Below are 20363 nucleotides of genomic sequence, written 5' to 3' on the forward strand. Positions count from 1 at the left end.
TTCATCTACTTCTGTGGTGGAACTACACATGTGTACCTCTGCCTTACTGCAGACTTAACCAGGCTTTCAGGAAGGCTTCCCACCTTGGTTCGTAGTGGTGAAACAGGGTATGTCTAGATCCAGACCCTCTGCAGCTCTTTTTGAAACACACACACACTACACGGGCACATGTGCACACACACACATTCATTTGTCTCTTTTTAAAAACCATGTTGGAGGTTGAACCACAGGGCTTCTTGCATGCTAAGCATATTCTCTGAATAAGTAACACCTGCAAATTTTAGTCTTCTCCTTTAAAAAGTGTATCTTCTTCTTCCCATTGAATCTGATTGGATCTTAGTGACTTGCTTGTAATAGCAAAATGTACAAATAACACTGACTGCGGAGAGTCAGTAAGCTTCTGACTGAGATGTCTCCTGAGAAGTTCTCACAACGCCAAGGTCCTCAAACAGGGGAGCTCACATGTAGGTAGTCTGTGGGACAGTCTCTTGTGAATTCCTAGCTAGTACTCCTCACCCGTTGCCAGTCAAGTAAGTGAGCTCAGGTGACTGTCTCCTTGTCAGTAACGGTTTCTGATGGTACTGAGAACTGTTAGCTTCACTTACTAATGAGCAAGTGCCGATTCATGAGTTGTTGAGATTTCCTTTTTAGTTTTTCTGTGCATGTGTGCCTGTGTGAGTTAATGGATACTCTGTGTTGAGGGGCCTGTGGAGCCGGGAGGTGTCTGATCCATTGGATTGGAGTTAACAGGTAGCTGGGAACTGACTGTAGATACTGTGCAGGAGGAGTGACTGCTGGGGACTGCTGAGCTCTGTCTTCTACTCTTGGACACATTATTAATTCACCTACAATTTATTCATCTTTTATTATTTTTACCTAACTGCCCTTTCTGTTCCAGGATCCTGTTACATCTGCTACATTATGTAAATGTGCCAAGTTACATAAAACGTTCCACATTATATTTTAGTCATCATGTCTTTTAAAGCCCCCTTTGCCTGTGACAGTTTCTCAGACTTTTCCTCCTTTTTATGACCGTGACCATTTGGGGGATACTGGTTGGATATTTTGTAAGATGTCCCTAGACTGTGATTTATTTGCTGCTTTTCTTGCATTAGCAGCTCTAGGTTTGTTTGGGGGTGGGGGTAGAGACCACCGGGTTAATGTGCTGTTTTCCTCATGCATCAAGTGGTGAACTTGACCTGGGCATGATTTATGGCTGTTGGCACTGACCTGGACCCTTGGCTGATGGGAATACTCGTCGGCTTAACGGTGAAGGTGAGCCCCTCCTGCCAGTCTGTGTTCTCTGAGAAGGCGGTTACTGTACCTAATGCACGCGGCTCGTGGGGGCGACTGTAGTGCTTCTCTTCTGGGAGGACAAGTGTGTATAAGGTTTTGTGATGTTTGTTTTCTCCATTTATGTTCAGTTACTTATTTTCATCACCCTTGCTCTGTGGATACGGATTTCCTCCTGAGGGGTACAATCCAAGTTCTGTTTCTCAGACTGTCAATCTAAAAAAGATCACGAGCCGGGCGTGGTGGCGCACGCCTTTAACCCCAGCACTCGGGAGGCAGAGGCAGGCGGATCTCTGAGTTCGAGGCCAGCCTGGTCTACAAAGTGAGTTCCAGGACACCCAGGGCTACACAGAGAAACCCTGTCTCGAAAAACCAAAACCAACCAAACAAGAACAACAACAAAAACCCATCATATTTGATACAGCCAAGAAATAGAATCATTGAGTCAGAGTTTGCAGTTATTATATATATAGCTTGGCTTTATATATATATATATATTATATAAAACACACACACGAGATTCATTTCTAAATTTCTATAGTATGATTAAAAGGAATTCCTTGTTAGCCTAACCTTAGCCAACATGGTGGTGGAAAGACTTAGCTGGGGCTTACCTTTCCTTTCTTGTGCCTATGTGTCTGTGTGAGAGTGTAGGCTGACCTTAGACTATGTAGGCAAAGAGAGGATGAACTCTGAACTTGTCATTCTCCTGCCTCTCTCTCCTAAGTGCTGAGAGTCCAGGTGTGGGCCACAGTGTCCAGTGTACGTCCTGCTGGAGATGAAGCCGGAGCTTCCTCAAGGTGGGGAAGCTCCTTGTCAGCTGAGCTAGCCTCTAGCCCGTTACTCTCCATGCAGAAAAGCAAAGTTGAAACATTGAAGGAATTTCAGACATTCAAAAAAGTTATGAAGACCTCTTTTCCTGTTTCTATAATGTTAACTTTTTATATTATTGGGGTACAGCTGTCAAAACTAAAAATCCCGTATTTTCTCTTAGCTAAATCTGAGACTTTATTTGGACTTTACCAGATTTTTCTAGAAAGCTCCTTTTGACTTTGATTCTTCTCAGTTGTAAAATGAGACTATTAAGAGCTCTGGAGATAAGAGAAGGCTCAGCAGTTAGAGTGCTTATTGCTCTTTCAGAGGACCCGAGTCTGACTGCCCGCATCCACATTTATGTAACTTTACACCAGCTTGTAACCTGAGCTCCTGAGGGGTATGATGTCTCTGGCCTTGGCGGGCACTGGCACTCATGGGTACATGCTCTCACAGAAACACATAATTACAAATAATAAAATAAATACTATTTTTAAAAATGTTATCCTAAATGGGTCGTTACTAGGCTTGAATGTCACTGTGTATATGCATCTTGATGATAGTGTCATGTGCCAAAGGGACCCCTGAGTGACAGCACTCCATCCTCTTTGATGAAATGAGATTGACCGATTGTGCCGCCTGCCAGCTTCCTTGTGCTTCTTTTCCAGAAGTGTGCCAACCACAGGAGGGAAGGGGATTCTGCAGTATCTGGGTAGCCTTTGCTAACGCTTTTTTTTTTTAAAGTTGTCTAGTGATATTTAATTAAATGCTTTGTTTGGTCCTTTTTGTGATATATTTAAAGTAGAATTTTAAAGAGCTAGGTATGAATCATTTAAAATAACGCCTGCCATGTCGTGAGGAGTACAGCGGTATCTGCCTAATATGACAACATGTGATTTTGAGCATATGGTGCAAAATTAAGATATGGGAGGGTCATGTGGATCATACATGCTCTCTTAGGTGAGCGTCACGGCTGTCTGCAGTCTCAGCAGTCCTGCTGCAGTTCTCCCATCACTGTGCACAGCAGTATTCTTCCCTTGGGGATATGTTGTAAATGTGGGAGACATTTGTAAGTATTAAGGGGTAAAGAGAGACTAGAATTGTTAAGGAAGCTCCCTCCCTCCCTCCCTCCCCTTGGAGTTTAAAGTGTCTTGTTATAAGTGGTATCCAAGTGTGCTTATTCAGGAAGAGGGGATTTGGGTAAATCTAGAGAGAACAGAGAGAGAAAAGGAGATTTAGTCAGTGTGCAACATTGGGAAGATGAACAAATAAAAAGGCCTAGTGACAGTTGAGTCCCAGCTCAGGGACATGAGATTAGTGACAGTTCTGGTCAAGATATAGACTCACGTCTTGTTTGCTCCTCAGCACTGGGGTGGTTGAGAAAGATTGGATGTTAAATGTGAACCCTGCTTTTCAACCCTGCTCTTGGGCCTGCTCTCTGAGCAATGAGTAGGCACAGGAGTGGAGTATGCACATCAGCGCTGCTGAGCAGTGAGCACTCTACTCTTGGCTTGCTCGTTGCTTTCTTAGTCCCCTCTGTTCCAAGGACTCCCTTTTTGTTGCTACCCTTGGCAAGACGTGCTTTCTGATTTTCCTGTTTCTTTTTTTCTGTTTAATGTTTGAGACAGGGCCCCTTTACATAGTCACAGGTGTCTTATGTAGACCAGGCGGGCCTTGAACTCACAGAGATCCACATGCCACTGCCTCCCTAGTGCTGGGGTCAGAAACATGCACCGCTATGCCCTGCCCAACCACCTGCTCCTACATAGACAGTCAGTCAGTCAGTCTGCCCTCTTTGTTTGCGGGAGGGCTTGTAGTCATGGTGAGGAGAGTGTGCTGTGTAGTGTGTTGGCTCTAATTCTGCTGTTCCAAGCATTGGAATGTATGCCTCTTCCTGCTTGTATCTTGTGAGTTTAGAGTGCCACTGGATTTAGTTTGGGGCATTTCAGAACAATGGGACACTTAGAATCAGTCCTTCATTACATAAGGCTTTATAGATGATTCATTCAAGGAGGCAAGCTTAGGGTAAGTACAATTTGATTTTTGGCTTAGGGATATATTTTGTTTTTTTCTTTGTGTTGCAATCAAAAAGTTCTTGAAGCCAGGTGTGGAAGCCAGGTATGGTGGCACACACTTTACTCTCAGCATTGAGAGGCTAGGGCAGGAGGGTTGGGAGTCTGAGGCCAGAGGCTAAATCCTGCCTCTTAAAAACAAATTTAAAATTCTCAAATTAAACGTGGCTTCTTCACACACACATACACACACACACCCAAATCTAATAATAAGCAAGTTTAGTTTTGATTAAAGATAAATTTCATTAAGAAGATTGATTTGTTTGAATAAAAGGTTGAAGTTAAAATTTATTTCCATGTCACATGAGTACACACACACAGTACATAAGCATCACCACTTAATAAAGCAGTATATAGTTAGTTGTCTGTGATAAACTATTTCCTGGAGTGCAGGATGAAGATAAGTATATGTGGTTGGAAAGGCTTCTTAAGAGTTTATGCAGTAGAGTGTATTTGGCTTGAAACATTAGGTATTTCTGTTGCTGTGATAAAATACCATTACCAAAGCAGTTTGGGTACTAGAGGTCTATTTCAGCTTAACAGTCCCCTATCCCAGGCAAAGGAAGTTAGGGTAGGAACTGAAGCAGAGACCATGAAGGAATGCTATTTACTGGCTTGCCAGCTTGCTTGCTACCTGCCCATGGGTGGCACAGTTCATAGTGAGCTGGGTCCTCCCACATCAATCAAGAAAAATCTTTAATCACAGTACTCAGGAATCAGAGGCAGGCAGATCTCTGTGATTTGAGGCCCACCTGGCCTACATAGTTCCACAATAGTCAGGGCTACATAAGGAGACACTGTCTTAAAACAAACAGGTAGGTAGACAGGTAAGTATATGAATAGATACATAAATGGAAAAGACAAACTCTCCCAGGCTTGCCCACAGGCCAGTCTTATGGAGGGGCTTTCTTCATTGTGGTTCCCTTTTCTCAGATAACTCTAGCTTGTGTCAAGTTAACAGACAGACAGACAAATCCAGCCAGTACAGTATTTCTTTCCAGTAGAAGAGGGTGCATTGTTGCCATCATTGTGGGAACGTGTGTGATTTTACCCTAGAACTAAAAGCTGACCGTAGTTGCTTACACTTACATAATCCGGGCACCGAGGAGTGAGACGAGAGGGTTGCTGCAACGTTATGGCTGCCGTGGGTTGTAGAATGAGATCCCACCTTGAGACAGAACAAAGAAAGCTATAAAAACATTCATTCATTCATTCATTCATTCATTCATTCATTCATTCATATGAAGTAGTCTTTAGGAAGTCCATGTCAGTTGAAGTGCGCCTGTCTCTTGTGAGCTGTACTCTTGCTGTATACTGTTATAACCGTTGGAATCAGTTGGCAGTTCACTTATCACTCAGACCCCATGCCCAGAATTTCGCAACGGGAAGAGATATTCTTTTCTAGGAAAGCAGATATTCCGGGGAGGTAGGGATCCAACCTGCTGTGCAGACACTTTTCTCCTTCCTTGTCACACAGTTCGGTGCTGTGCTTCCACACGTGTTTGCACTGTGGGCGCAGTAAGTGTCCTTCTGTTAATTTTATAACACTATACATTTTGTAGATACTTTGAAACTATTTTGCTCAATTCTTTGAAGTTGAAATGTGTATATACTTTTGTTTTCTGAGCGGAATTCCTGTTACATGATGAATTGTAGTCATTTCAATAAAATCTGTCACTAATAAGCTTTTTAAAAGAAACATACAAATTTCATAGCCAAAACTTAGAGATAATACCATGAAATGAAACTGTCAGTGGAGAAAATGGCTTTATGACTTTTAATATATAACTAAACTTTTATCACGTAAAAACCAGTGTCACGGTACGTGCCTTCAGTCCTCCTGGCTGGTAGGGATGCTAAGGCGTGAGAATCAGGAGTTTGAAGCCAAGCCTGGCAATGCAGGGAGACTTGTTATTAAAAACAACAACAAAAAAAGACAGGCAGGCAGACAGGGCGCAATCTGGTAGAAGTTCCCGCATTCTCTTTCCCAGCTTTCTGTGGACACCTGCTTCTTACTTCCCCCATAAAGGAGGCAGGGGTATAAAAGACCTTTTTTAATTTGTCTCAAAAGTCATTGAATAAAATAAGATCTAAAAACTTTAGCAAAAGGTAGAAGATACCTAAAAGGAAATAAATACAGAACACTGTCAAATACTAATCTAGTTTGTGCTTTCCTTGTGGGGACATTCAGCTTCTTTAGTGCAATGACTCTTGGATTGCTTTCTCGTGGTACCTGTTAGCATCCTTATCCCAGATCCCATTCCACGGTGCAGTGCTCCAGAAGTGCCTATCTGAGAGGAGAGTCTTGGTTTACACAGTTATCCACGGTGCAGTGCTCCAGAAGTGTCTATCTGAGAGGAGAGTCCTGGTTTACAGTTATCCCTTCCTCCTAAAGCCCTTTCTTTGCCACATAGTGCTAGGAGTTTCTGTTGACTTCAGCTCAAAGAAGCGTGTGCCGTAGCACATGCATTGCATGCATTTATGATGGAGTATTGCTGGCTTAAACCACTTTTCAAAAAACTAATTAAATAAAAAGAAAAAGCTGCCAGGTGTGACAACCCAAGCTGTAATCCTAACCCTTTGGCATCCAAGGGAGGATTACAGGAGATCAAAGAGCAGCTGGAGCTAACATAGTTAATTTGCCTCAAAACAAAAATTAAATTTTCTAACATTTACTCCGTACTTGTGTGCAGTGTGTGTGTGTGCAGTGTGTGTGTCACCGTTGTGAAAGTGAGAGAAAAAGGGAAAATAAGTATGTAAAGTGGAATGGCTTAAGTATTGGTAAAGCCTTGTACTTTAGTGTTTGTTTTTTGAGTTTTTGAAGCAGGATCTCACAATGTAACCCTGGCTGGCTTGAAACTTGCTTTGTAGACCAGGATGGCCTTGAACTCACAAAGATCCACCTGCCTCTGCTTCCTTATGTTTAAGTCTTACTGGAATTTAGTAGTTTGGGAGAAGGTATTTCAGAAGCTCCAATCCTGGCTTTTCAGGAACAGTGACTTTGCAGAGCTGGATGGGAAAGAGAAAGGTATGAGTTTTAAAAATGGATGTCCAAAGCTGGGCAGTGGTGGATCATACTTTTAATCCCAGCACTCAGAGTCAGAGGCAGGCAAATCTCTGTGAGTTCAAGGCCAGCCTGGCCTAGAGCTAGTTCTAGGACAGCCAAGGTTACACAAGAAACACTGTATTGAAAACCAAAAATGAATGAATGAATGAATGAATGAATGAATGGTGGAGGTCTAAATTTTTTTTAGACAAAAATAGCCACACTTGATTAGTATACTTTTTTTTTTTTGTCTTTATGGCTTAAGACACTTGCTCTTTGAAAAAAATAAAACCCTATTTTTGATGTCCTCTTGTTTCCAACATTACCAGTTTTATATGAATGTTTATAAATATGAACTATAGTTAGATGTGATTGTAAAATGAAGTGTGCCCTACTTACAGCATGACTGATATGATCAGCTAAAATCTGTCTTCAAGACATGAAGCTTAAACATATTTTCTGCTCTCCCTTCCTCCTTCCATCTTTCCCTTCCTCTTTCCTTTCCTCCTTCCCTTAGCTACCTGTGATCTCTTTATTGTAGGAAAATTCATACATATATAATAGGATTGTTCCAAAACATTGTTACCTTCAATAAAAAGAAAAAAGAAATATTAATTGGTAGTGGCGAGTATAAGCTGTGGTATAAGGATGTAATTCATTACAGTGATTGAACTCAATTCACCTGTGCCAGTGTAGATGAACCAACCTTAGGATGGTGTTTAGCAAGAAAAGAGGGAGACTAATGCATCTCGTATAGCAGTGTAACACCTAAGTGTATGAAACTAAGTTGTACAGGAGTATGGTTGAACTGCGGGGAACGCCTACTGCAAGGTCAAGATCTTGCCCACTGTGTGTAGCGGAGCCCAGGGATGAGAAAGGGGAGCTTTCCTAGCCTTGATAACTTTGTGGTGGGTGCATGAATCATATAGTTTATTATCCTTTAGCCACATGTGTATACATTAAATTGATGGTAGAACTTTATAGTACTTTTAAAAAAGTTAATAGAATCTCAGCTTTAAAATAAGATCAGTTTGGAACTTTATTTTAAAAAAAAGTTGCCAGGCAGTGGTGGCGAATGCTTTAATCCCAGCACTTAAGAGGCAGAGGCAGGCAGATTTCTGAGTTTCAAGGCCAGCCTGGTCTCTCAGATTTCTGAGTTCCAGGACAGCCAAGGCTACACAGAGAAACCCTGTCTCGAAACAAACAAACAACAAAAAAGTTAATTTGTAAAAGAATCTAAATATATGTGTGGTCTAAACTCAGTGAGTTAGGTGCTGCTCACTCAGAACAGCGACTCACTTCAGAGGAAGCCTAGGTTATAAGCCACTGCAGTGAGGAGCACTGGTGGCGCGAGGAGTTGGCAAGGAGCACTGCTGCTCAGGGCGCGTTGGTTTGATCTGAGACAGCTCGTGCTCTTTCTGCCTCATCCTCACGAGCATCTGGGATGTCAGGAGTTTGCTACTACCATGCCCTGCTGAATTTTAAAAAAGAATCCTAACCAAGTTGTATTCATCAGTTTTCTCTAGAAAATTCTGAGCTTGGCTGCTGGCACATTCTTTAGTTTTTGTTTGTTTGTTTGATTTTGTTTTTTTGAGATGTATAATCCAGGCTGGCCTTGAACTCTTGATCCTCTCTCTTCCACTTAGCAGTGCTGGTACAGGTGTGCACCACCACAGCCAGTGTGGCAGCACATTCCCCTCCTCAGAGTGCTGGGGAGAAACACCGATAGCAGCTTGTGTAGTTCATGCTTTCAGTTCCAGAACCTGGGAGGCAGAGGCAACTGGATTTTCCTCTGTAAATTCTATGCCAGCTTGGTGCACATAGTGAGTTCCAGGACAGTGGGTGACAGAAAGACAGTCTTTTAAAAAAGCAAAGGGAGAAAACCCAGCAGTAGCCGCAGCCCACTGATGACGTCATGGTCTACCTGCAGAGGTTCTCATTTAGTTAGATTCTGTCTTACAAGCTGTATTTAAAGGTTACTGTCTTGGCTGCAGAGATGCTCAGTAGTTAAGAGCACTGGCTGCTCTTCACAGGACCCAGGTTCAGTTCCCAGCACCCACATAGTGGCTCACAACTGTCCATAGCTCCAGTTCTAGGGAATCTACAGATGTATATTCAGGAAAAACACCATCACTGCACTTAAAGATTAAAAAAAGCAGTTTATAAAAATGTCTTAAAAACAGCATCAGGAAACTTGTGTTGTTACCCCAGTAAGTCGGGTACTGCTGAAAATACCTAAGAAATGAATCGGTCCAGAATAAATGGAGCATTGTAGACAAACTATGGCAAATAAATATGAACATTTACCACCCTTATTTTTTTCTCTTTCAGATTCATTACTAAACATGGGTGCATTTTTGGATAAACCCAAAACTGAAAAGCACAATGCTCACGGTGCTGGGAATGGTCTGCGTTATGGCCTGAGCAGTATGCAAGGATGGAGAGTAGAAATGGAAGATGCACACACAGCTGTTGTGGGTATTCCTCACGGCTTGGACAACTGGTCGTTTTTTGCAGTTTATGACGGTCATGCTGGATCCCGAGTGGCAAATTACTGTTCAACACATCTATTAGAACACATCACCACCAATGAAGACTTCAGGGCAGCTGACAAATCAGGCTCTGCTCTCGAGCCTTCAGTAGAAAGTGTGAAGACTGGTATCAGGACTGGCTTTTTGAAAATTGATGAATATATGCGTAACTTCTCAGACCTGAGGAACGGGATGGACAGGAGCGGCTCGACTGCAGTGGGCGTGATGGTCTCCCCTACACACATGTACTTCATCAACTGTGGTGACTCTCGAGCTGTTCTGTGTAGGAACGGACAGGTCTGCTTTTCTACCCAGGATCACAAACCTTGTAATCCAGTGGAGAAGGAGCGCATCCAAAACGCAGGAGGCAGTGTGATGATCCAGCGTGTGAACGGCTCACTAGCAGTGTCTCGGGCTCTGGGGGACTATGACTACAAGTGTGTGGATGGCAAGGGCCCTACAGAGCAGCTTGTTTCTCCAGAGCCTGAGGTTTATGAGATTGTGAGAGCAGAAGAGGATGAGTTTGTCGTCTTGGCCTGTGATGGGATCTGGGATGTGATGAGCAATGAGGAGCTCTGTGAGTTTGTTAAGTCTAGGCTTGAGGTGTCGGACGACCTGGAGAATGTGTGCAATTGGGTAGTGGACACTTGTTTACATAAGGTATGTACGCTCTTGTTGTTGTTTGAACTAACACTATTGATTTTCAAAAGACATGGTAAGTACTTTTTTCTAAAGCAAACTTAGAATTTTATAATTTTTACTGTTTTCTGGAGAAAACTCTGTATTCTCAGATATCTTCTTCATGGACGTTAACCCTTTTTACTAACTTAATCTGCCCCAACCTTCTAATTTGAAAATTAAGTGATAACAAATATCTTAAACGTATTGAGCTGGAGTGTTTTATGGCTTGTCGATGTTTCAGAAGTTGCTGTATAGAGCCATGACTTCTGACCCATATCACTGGTGTTGACAGTCACCATCCTACCTAGGATCTCAGAGCAGCTGAGCCTTGTATGTAGTAGAATTCTGTTAGACTTACACTAACATACGAAGCGCTACAGAAAATACTGGCAGATTTACCAGACGCTACGTGAAGTCAGATTGTATTCTGATCTTCATAGCGGCTAAGACAGCAACTGAGAAGAATGAGTTGCCTTTCATTGTCTGTCAGTGAGATCTAAGATGAGCTTTTAAGCAATATAAGGTTAGTGTATTACTTACATAGAAGATAATTGAAATTTTTTTCATATAGATATTATGACAAATGTGATCTTATGAAAGATTCTTGTGAAATTACCATGATGTCTGAATTGTAATTTAATGCAATAATAGCAAAAAATTGTAAATGTTAATACAGTTTTTGGGCCAGGACTTGTACTATACACAGGTGTCTATGTAGGCAGGTGGATCTCTGTGAGTTTGAGGCCAGTCAGGGCTCGTGTGTGTGTGTGTGTGTGTGTGTGTGTGTGTGTGTGTGTGTGTAGGGAGCGGGGAAGGAGAGAGACAGTCTCAGGAAAGGGGGTGGGAGGGGAAAGAAAAGTTCAGAAAATCAGTTTATTCATGTGGATCTTTTAGCAGCATCTATATAGAAAATATTTTAAGTTTGAGTTCATTGATGTCTAGATATGTGACTTCCGTGTTCTGAGTCTGAGTTGTTGAGGCAAACTGACCTGTTAGAGTATGATGCTGGATCTGTCTGCTAGGTGAGAACCTTGCCGCATGTCCACAAGTGCAGGCATAGTCAGCAAGCCTGTGAGAGCAGTGTCTGTAGCCAGTCAGATCTCAGCAGGCAGATGCTCAGAGCTGTGTGTTGGGAGGAAACCACTGACTCCCACAGTTTATTCTCTGACCCCAGTGTGCCTTCATCCTCCTCTTTCCCCCAGTACATACTTTTTTAGTGCCTCGTAGTCAAGAAATGGAGAGAAGAAAAGATTTAAAGAGGAGGCTCCCTGGAAATGACAGATATGGGTGAAACCCTTTTTACCCAAGTGAGAAGAACCAGGCTCCCAAGGAGACTGTGAGCCCGTACCACCAGCTCAGGGTCTAATGACAGTGCTCCCAGCGTGGCTGATGTTTAGTTTTATGTTTTACTTCTCAGGGTGAACTTAGTCCAGAAGCCCTCGTGGATGGCAGGCAGCGGCCACATAGGCAGCAACTTTAAAGTGTCTACTTATGCTCTTGAGTAGAAAGAGGCTCCGCCTTTCAGCCTTCTGAGAGTAAAGCAGATGTGGCTTTCCTTGAGTAAAAGTAGCACGTTCTCAAGTTATAACAGCATGGACTGTTACTGGAAAAACTCTAGATAAAGTGGACAGTTCAAAGAGAACATTCTTTTCCCCTACCCATACTAGGTTCTTGCCATTACTGTGTGAATTGTTCTAGGTTTTTGTTTTTTGTTTCCTTACGAATTTCTTTTTGAAACTGAGTCACCATATACATACTTAGGCCAGCTCCAAAACCTTCCTGTTCTCTCCCTACCCTCTCTAGGATACTACAACTGTGTGTGATAATACATAACCACTTTACAGTGTGTATTTTAAGATTTTTATTAAATATTTATCTTGTCGTGTGTGTGTATGTGTATGTGTGCGTGCACGTGGGCACTTAGCTACAAATTTATCCTCCCATCCCCCAATGCACAAGTGTTAGTCAGGGGACAGCTTGAGGGAGTTGGCCCTTACCCCATGGTGTCTGTCCTTACCCCATGGTGTCTGTCCTTATCCCATGGTGTCTGTCCTTATCCCATGGTGTCTGTCCTTACCCCATGGTGTCTGTCCTTACCCCATGGTATCTGTCCTTACCCCATGGTGTCTGTCCTTACCCCATGGTGTCTGTCCTTACCCCATGGTGTCTGTCCTTACCCCATGGTGTCTGTCCTTGGGCGTCACACAGATCGTCAGGCTTGGCAGCAGGTGCCTCAACTTGCCCTGCCATCTCAATAGCCAGCCTGCCTAAAAGTGTGTTACTTTTATTAAAGTTATTTTTATTAGTTTACACATTAAGAGAATGTGTAAAAGTTCATTATATGTGCTTTTATGCATTCTCTTTTTTCCGGCAGCTTGTTGTAGAGAGATCTGTTTTTAGAGTTGCAAACTTTGTCATAACTACATGGCATTCTATCTAGTGTTTGAATAAGGTGCTTATGAGAGAATACCCAACAATTGATCTGGTTGGTAGTGGGGACTAAAGTTTAGTATGCTAGGTTTCGGGGACTGTAGCCTTTGGGATTGGATAGATGCTGGCCGTGCATCTTTACAGAGTAGCTTCTCTCAGTAACGTAACATAATAAACGATTATAGGCTGTCCTGGAGTCTTAGCAAGGAGTAGCAGGATGGAGCACACAGACAGTTCATTGCACATTAGTAGAGACTGATGTTCATCATAGAGCCTTTGAGTGAATCTATTTTCAGATTGAAATCGGTTTTTGAAAACTGGTTATTTTGGGAAAGTTCCTGGTTTGCTCATTTTTTAACCTCTCCATGGGAAGTTACGGAGTTAAGGCCCAGTCTCCATTTCTTAATTCCATGGTATCATTACTCTACTTGTTTGTGTTACAAAACCAAAGGTAAAACTGTAAATTAGACTATGATTACTTAGAATTTAGAAGGGAAAATCGTATACGTATGGTTAATTCCATGGGAAATAAAAGATGCTTAGTGGGTGTTGCCTGCTTTAAGAGTCGAGCCAATGAAGATCTGATTAAGTTGAGTTTTCCCCCAAGAGACTGAGATGAAATCAGTGTTTACTCTGCTAGTTATGTCTTAATAGCATACACACACTTGTGTGTGTTCACTCATTGTTTTAATTAGTACAGTGAAGAGATCCCATGACCACAGCAACTCTTTATTTTATTTGGACTGGCTTACAGTTCAGAGGTTCAGTCTATTATCATCATGGGGAGCATGGCAGTGTGCAGGCCCACATGGTGCTGGAGAAGGAGCTGAGAGTTCTTTATCTTGATCTGCACAGGCAGCAGGAAACTAGGCATGGCTTGAGCATCTGAGACCTCACACACACACACACACACACACACACACACACCCGCCCCCAGTGCCATACTTCCTCCAACAAGGCCACACCTAGTTCAACTAGGTGACACATCCTTACAGTGTCTATCCCTATGAGCCTTTGGGGTCATTTTCATTCAAACTACCACACTCATGAAACCTTGGAAGTTGTGGTAATCATCGTTGTTAGAAACATAGTGGTACTGCAAAATAATTGCTCTCTGTGTGTCTGCGCTGTTTTTAGCACTTAACAGCTACTTAGCCCAGTTAATTTTTACAGCAGCTGTGTGGCGGCAGTTAGAATTAGGGTTGTCAATGGTAAATCATTTTTCAGGTTGCAGTTTAGCAGTGTTAAGTTACAGGTATTAGGTGATGGCCAGGTATTATCCCCACTTAAATTAGTCTCTAAGAAAACAGGCTTCCTGCTTTATTCTTCCTGGCATTTATTGCCAACTAATCCAGATTTCATAAAGTATATAGCTGCTGTTTGTGACATTTGTGATATGTGTCACATATTAATATTCACAGTAATTGGGAAAAGAATAATTATTTCTAGTTTATAAGAAATGGAGGTTGATATTAAAAGATTGTTAGTCACAACATGTTTATAAAGACCAGAATCTGATGCTTTAGTTATTCTTACTAGTGATTGTCAGAAAGGATTGATCGTGTGTGTGTGTGTGTGTGTGTGTGTGTGTGTGTGCGTGCGCGCGCGCGCATGCATGCATTTTGGTGCTTTATGTCTGAAAAATTGTTCCCCAATGTGATGGGAGAGTTTTCCCCATTTTCCCCAGTTGTTAAAGAATTAGTAACTATTTTGTAATAAATTAAAGGTGTTCGGAAGCTAAGTTACTCTTCTGTACATCTCTTTCTAGTCTCGTTGCATTTAGTGTTTACCACTGTTTACAGCTGGCTGTATATTTCCATATGGTTCTGTTTACTAATACATATATACAAGTATAAAACTAGGCCTTTGTTTCTATATTTTACAGAAATAGATCATGATGTGCTAGTTGCTTTTACTTATATTATAAAAGTATTCCTTGAAATTTCAAAGTATTTGATTTCCTTGAATTCGGTTATTCAGAAGCCTATGAAAATCAGACGCTTATTTATTTAAAACCGTGGACCTGATCTAGCCATTGTACCTTTAGGAAGGTACTTTGGGCCCTTCATTCTGATTTTTTTCCTACAACATGGAAAAGTACTTTACTATCTCAAAGTAATTTTAGTTCTAAATTTTTCCTTGTTCCATTATAATTCATAGAAAATACTTTCATATAAGGGGCAAAAGTAAACAGAATATTGGAGTGACAGTGTGGTTCGCAGTTTCTTTATACTTGTTTTTTACATCTAGTGTGTGTATGGTGTGTGTGTTTGCACATGAGCCACAGCAGGTGGTGGTCTAGGGGTTACTCATATTCTCTCTTGTCCCATCATGTGGGTCTCTCATCATGCTGGTCACCTTGTCCATCAGGGCTGGCAGCAAGCAGCTTTCTCTGCTGAGTGGTCTCACTAGCCCTTCAGAAGTGGAGGAGAGCAGTGATGACAAGAATGCAGTGTCATCAATCCACCTAGCTGGTTCTATCTACAGAGGTTTCAGGACTTTCTTGGTCACGTCTCTGTAATTTTTCACAGTTCACCTTAGCTCAGATTGTTACCAATGTCAAGTATTATGTGATTACACTAAATTTAATAAAGCTATACTTCCTCGTAAGCAGTTATGTATTATAAAATAGCTTTACTTCATCCTTTTGAAAATGTACTTACCACTGAGCCCTGTGTTCCTGTGGTACATTAACAACCTCTCCAGCCTTGGGAGCACTGGACGTGGCCTCTTATGTCCTAGGCCACACTAGTTATGAGGATTGGCTGTTATCGTAGCAGCCTCCCAACTGTGAAGACGCACTGCTCGGTTCCTCTCTGTAAACGCGAACAACAGTTTCCTTTAGAACCAGCTGCCTCACAGTCTCTCGGCCTAAATCTGGATTCCCTTCTTCCTGACACGCACGTCAACACTGTCTGACCTAAGCTGTCAGTTGTTACAGCTGCCTACCAAAGCAGTAGAGAGGGAAGGTATTGAAATCGTGTCTAAGCAGCTAATTGTTTTTGTTGTTCAAGATAGATTTTTATAAAAAAACAAGTTTCAACCTTGATCTTAATGAAAATTGTTGATTATGCAAGGCTAGCCTGTCCTAATAAACAGAAGAAATAGGATCTTTTTCAGTTTCTGTGTAAAAATTGAAACACATGCACTTTGTGTTTAGGGATAGTAAGTACAGATAGTAAGTACAGAAATGGAAACAGCACTGGAGTCGCGTGCGACTGAGGGCTACAACATGTACATTCTTTACTTAATCCTTCAATTAATAATAGGGTCTATCTTATATGATTTATAAAAGTCAAGTGGAGCTGTTATAGATAACTGATTAGGAATTGGTTAATAATGTTCTTGGTGTTACAAAATAGGAAACTATTTCTAAGTGTCTGCCAATCATTCCATCTGGTCATAAAATTGTTTTTAAAACCATAGTCATATTTGATGTCTAGAATATCTGTTGTAAGGTTTAATTTTTTAGAGTAAAAAAATTGCTTTAATCATATTCATGTGATATACTTGTATGTATATAGTCATATAGCCAAATGCAGCATTTCTAACAAACAGTAAGTTATAAGTGTAGGTGGGTTTCATTCAGTAATAAAATTACTTTGGCCAGTGTTAAATCCTGATTTATAAAAGTCAAGTGGAGCACACACACACACTTAGTCTGGTGAAGACGCTTCACTCATTCAAACTGCTCCTGTTTCTTTGGAAGGTGGAAGCAGTTGTTCTTTAAGGCTGGCTGTCTCTTTGGTCAAATCCTGTGGATCCTTAGAAACGGCAGCTCCGAGCCACATAAAGTCAGTGTAAACTCTGGCCAGGACTGAAAAGGCTCAGTGGCTGTAACCCAGGCTTCTTTCCTTTCCCTGGGCAGACCTCACTCGGCCTCCATTGGTGAGTCTTGTAGAATGCCTGGGCAGACCTCACTCGGCCTCCATTGGGAGTCTTGTAGAATGCCTGGGCAGACCTCACTCGGCCTCCATTGGTGAGTCTTGTAGAATGCCTGGGCAGACCTCACTCGGCCTCCATTGGGAGTCTTGTAGAATGCCTGGGCAGACCTCACTCGGCCTCCATTGGGAGTCTTGAAGAATGCCTGGGCAGACCTCACTCGGCCTCCATTGGGAGTCTTGTAGAATGCCTGGGCAGACCTCACTCGGCCTCCATTGGTGAGTCTTGTAGAATGCCTGGGCAGACCTCACTCGGCCTTCATTGGTGAGTCTTGTAGAATGCCTGGGCAGACCTCACTCGGCCTCCATTGGTGAGTCTTGTAGAATGCCTGGGCAGACCTCACTCGGCCTCCATTGGTGAGTCTTGTAGAATGCCTGGGCAGACCTCACTCGGCCTCCATTGGTGAGTCTTGTAGAATGCCTGGGCAGACCTCACTCGGCCTCCATTGGTGAGTCTTGTAGAATGCCTGGGCAGACCTCACTCGGCCTCCATTGGTGAGTCTTGTAGAATGCCTGGGCAGACCTCACTCGGCCTCCATTGGTGAGTCTTGTAGAATGCCTGGGCAGACCTCACTCGGCCTCCATTGGGAGTCTTGTAGAATGCCTGGGCAGACCTCACTCGGCCTCCATTGGGAGTCTTGTAGAATGCCTGGGCAGACCTCACTCGGCCTCCATTGGGAGTCTTGTAGAATGCCTGGGCAGACCTCACTCGGCCTCCATTGGTGAGTCTTGTAGAATGCCTGGGCAGACCTCACTCGGCCTCCATTGGGAGTCTTGTAGAATGCCTGGGCAGACCTCACTCGGCCTCCATTGGTGAGTCTTGTAGAATGCCTGGGCAGACCTCACTCGGCCTCCATTGGGAGTCTTGTAGAATGCCTGGGCAGACCTCACTCGGCCTCCATTGGTGAGTCTTGTAGAATGCCTGGGCAGACCTCACTCGGCCTCCATTGGGAGTCTTGTAGAATGCCTGGGCAGACCTCACTCGGCCTCCATTGGTGAGTCTTGTAGAATGCCTGGGCAGACCTCACTCGGCCTCCATTGGGAGTCTTGTAGAATGCCTGGGCAGACCTCACTCGGCCTCCATTGGTGAGTCTTGTAGAATGCCTGGGCAGACCTCACTCGGCCTCCATTGGTGAGTCTTGTAGAATGCCCAAGAGGGGGGCTTAGTTTCCCGAGCTTGTGAAGGAGCAGCAGGAGGAGCAGCAGTTTCACGGCCGGCCAGCTTACCTCTGCCACATAGTGAGGCCATCACAGGACAGGAGGACAAGTGTGCCAGCAATGGGAAAGAAAGCGTAGTGGTTTGCTCTAAGATAATCACATAGCTGCAGAAAACAGAAGTCTTTGGATTGCTCAGTTCTGGCACTTGATTCTGTACTTCCTTTTTGATATAATTTATAAGCCCATAATTAAAAGGAGAAAAATTTATTATATAAAACCAACTTGTTTGTTTGTTTGTTTGTTTTTTGAGACAGGGTTTCTCTGTGTAGCCACCCTGGCTGTCCTGGAACTCACTCTGTAGATTAGGCTGGCGTCTGCCTCCTGGGTGCTGGGATTAAAGGCGTGTGCTGCCACTGCCCAGCAGAAGAGACTGTTTTACCTGGCTCTCTAAAGACCCTGGGGTTAGAACGTGTCCATACTGACCTGGTGCCATATGCCTGTAATCTCTGGCAGGAGGATTGCAAATTCAAGGCAGTCCTTGAGACTTTTTAAAACAAAACAAAACAAACACAGAAAACACTGGTGCCCAGGTAAAGCTTTAACTTGGTCCTCCAAGCCATATCCCAAGCATGTGCCGTTGTTTGGTGTAATAACCTCAGAACCTCTTAAAGCGTGAGCTTTTTTCCCACATGCAATAACCATCACATTTTTACATTTGCATTCATTTATTGTGTGTGTGTGTGCGTTTGCGTGTGCACACTTGCGTGCGCACACACATGTGGAGGGGTAAAGGACTTGAATTTCATGATAATTTTCAGCAAAAGTGAGTCGAGTTGTGTTATGTTGATTAGCATGAATTTGTTTCAAAATGTTACTTTTAGGTTTATATAATTTTGAATGAAAGATACAAAAGGGGTAAAGTTATCTTCATTTCTTAGGTTGTGGACTAGTGGGTAAAAATAGTTACACAGACTTACAGTCCAAGAATAACTATATTTATACTCATACCTAGACACCTTGTTGCTTAGGATTATATTTTAAATAATTTTTTGAAATAATATCTAAAGTATACATTCTGGGTGACTAAATTTTAATTGCTTTAAGTAGCTCTGGAACGAAATAATAGACAATTGTTGAACTATAGAAAATGTCCTTTTTCTTTTCTTTAATATGCAGGGAAGTCGAGATAACATGAGTGTTGTATTAGTTTGCTTTTCAAATGCCCCCAAGGTCTCAGAGGAAGCCGTGAAGAGAGATTCAGAGTTGGATAAGCACTTGGAATCACGGGTTGAAGGTAAGGCAGTTTCTTTGTTTTTGTTTTGTTTTGTTTTGTTTTGCTTTGTTTTCTCCAGGAGGGAAGGAAGGAAAGAAAAAGTATTCTTCTTTATTAGAATATTTAATTAATTAATTTTTTTAGTGGAAGAAATTATATTAAAACAGGGGTTTCAAAAATAAGTCTCTATCTGCCTAAGACATTCTGTCTAGGATCAGTCTGTGAGTGAAGGAGCGTGGGTTCCTTTCTTTATAACTGTCTGCATATGTACCCAGAATGGTGCGTAGGAACATGTTTTGGGGCATGGAACCCAGTCTAAGTAAGCCCTGCTTATATTACCTGAGCTAATCTTCTTGTCCTTCCTCCCCCACCCACCATTTTCATTTTTATTGTATGATTGATGTGGCCACCAGAGGGTAGTGGTGAATTGGATTGGAGTGACAGTAGCGGGAGGCATGAGAACTGACTAATAATAACGCAACAGACTCCGTTGTTCTCATCTGGGAGATGGGTCCCTGTAACCTGTGGCGGAGCTCAGGGATTCCACTTTTACTTCTTAGTGCCTAGGACTGTCCCACAACAAAAGTTGCGTGGTCCGAAGCAGTGGCTCTCCCCTTTGAAAAAAATGCCTGGGTTAAATAATTTAAGGAAGAAAACACATTTTTTAGTTCGGTTTCAGTTTTGGTCCATGGTCCACTGGAGACTGAATGAAGCAAGGCAAAATCTCAAGGAAGCAGGAACATGCTCCATGGACTGTAAAGCAAGGGGACTGGGAGGTGGGTGGACCAAGGAGAGACCGATCCTTCAGAGGCTTGCTGTCAAGTGACCTGCTTCCTCCAGTTAGACATCCACCCCCTCGTGGTCACCCACCCAGCTATGAGCTGATCGGAGTTCTCAACTTTAAGTATGTCAGCACCTAGGGACCAAGCCTTCAGCCTGATCTATACCAAGAAACATCCCTTAGATAGGAGTCTAAGGCAATGTGTCTGTCTGTTCTAGGTATGGGATTTAAATACTAATGCTACAAGTAAAGGGTGAATAGGGTTGACAGGAAGGCATTTCAGACTCAGGAAAGTGTGCAGACCTGGTTGCAGAGAATTTTTTTGGTTGAAACTTAGAAGTAAG

General features: G+C 42.7%; 1 protein-coding gene across 12 annotated transcripts in view; it reads left to right on the plus strand.

Annotated features, from left to right (window-relative positions):
• Positions 1-20363, plus strand: part of Ppm1b (protein phosphatase 1B, magnesium dependent, beta isoform) — a 67252-nt gene that overhangs the window by 27384 nt on the left and 19505 nt on the right. For all 12 annotated transcript variants that reach the window (NM_001159497.1, XM_030249594.1, XM_030249592.1 and 9 more), the window contains 2 exons: positions 9556-10415; positions 19142-19259. In NM_001159497.1, the coding sequence (NP_001152969.1) occupies positions 9570-10415; positions 19142-19259 (964 nt within the window). In that variant the 5' untranslated portion in view covers positions 9556-9569. The remainder of the gene's footprint in view (positions 1-9555; positions 10416-19141; positions 19260-20363) is intronic.

This window comes from Mus musculus, chromosome 17 (genome assembly GCF_000001635.26).
Source record: "Mus musculus strain C57BL/6J chromosome 17, GRCm38.p6 C57BL/6J".
Classification (NCBI taxonomy): domain Eukaryota; kingdom Metazoa; phylum Chordata; class Mammalia; order Rodentia; family Muridae; genus Mus; species Mus musculus.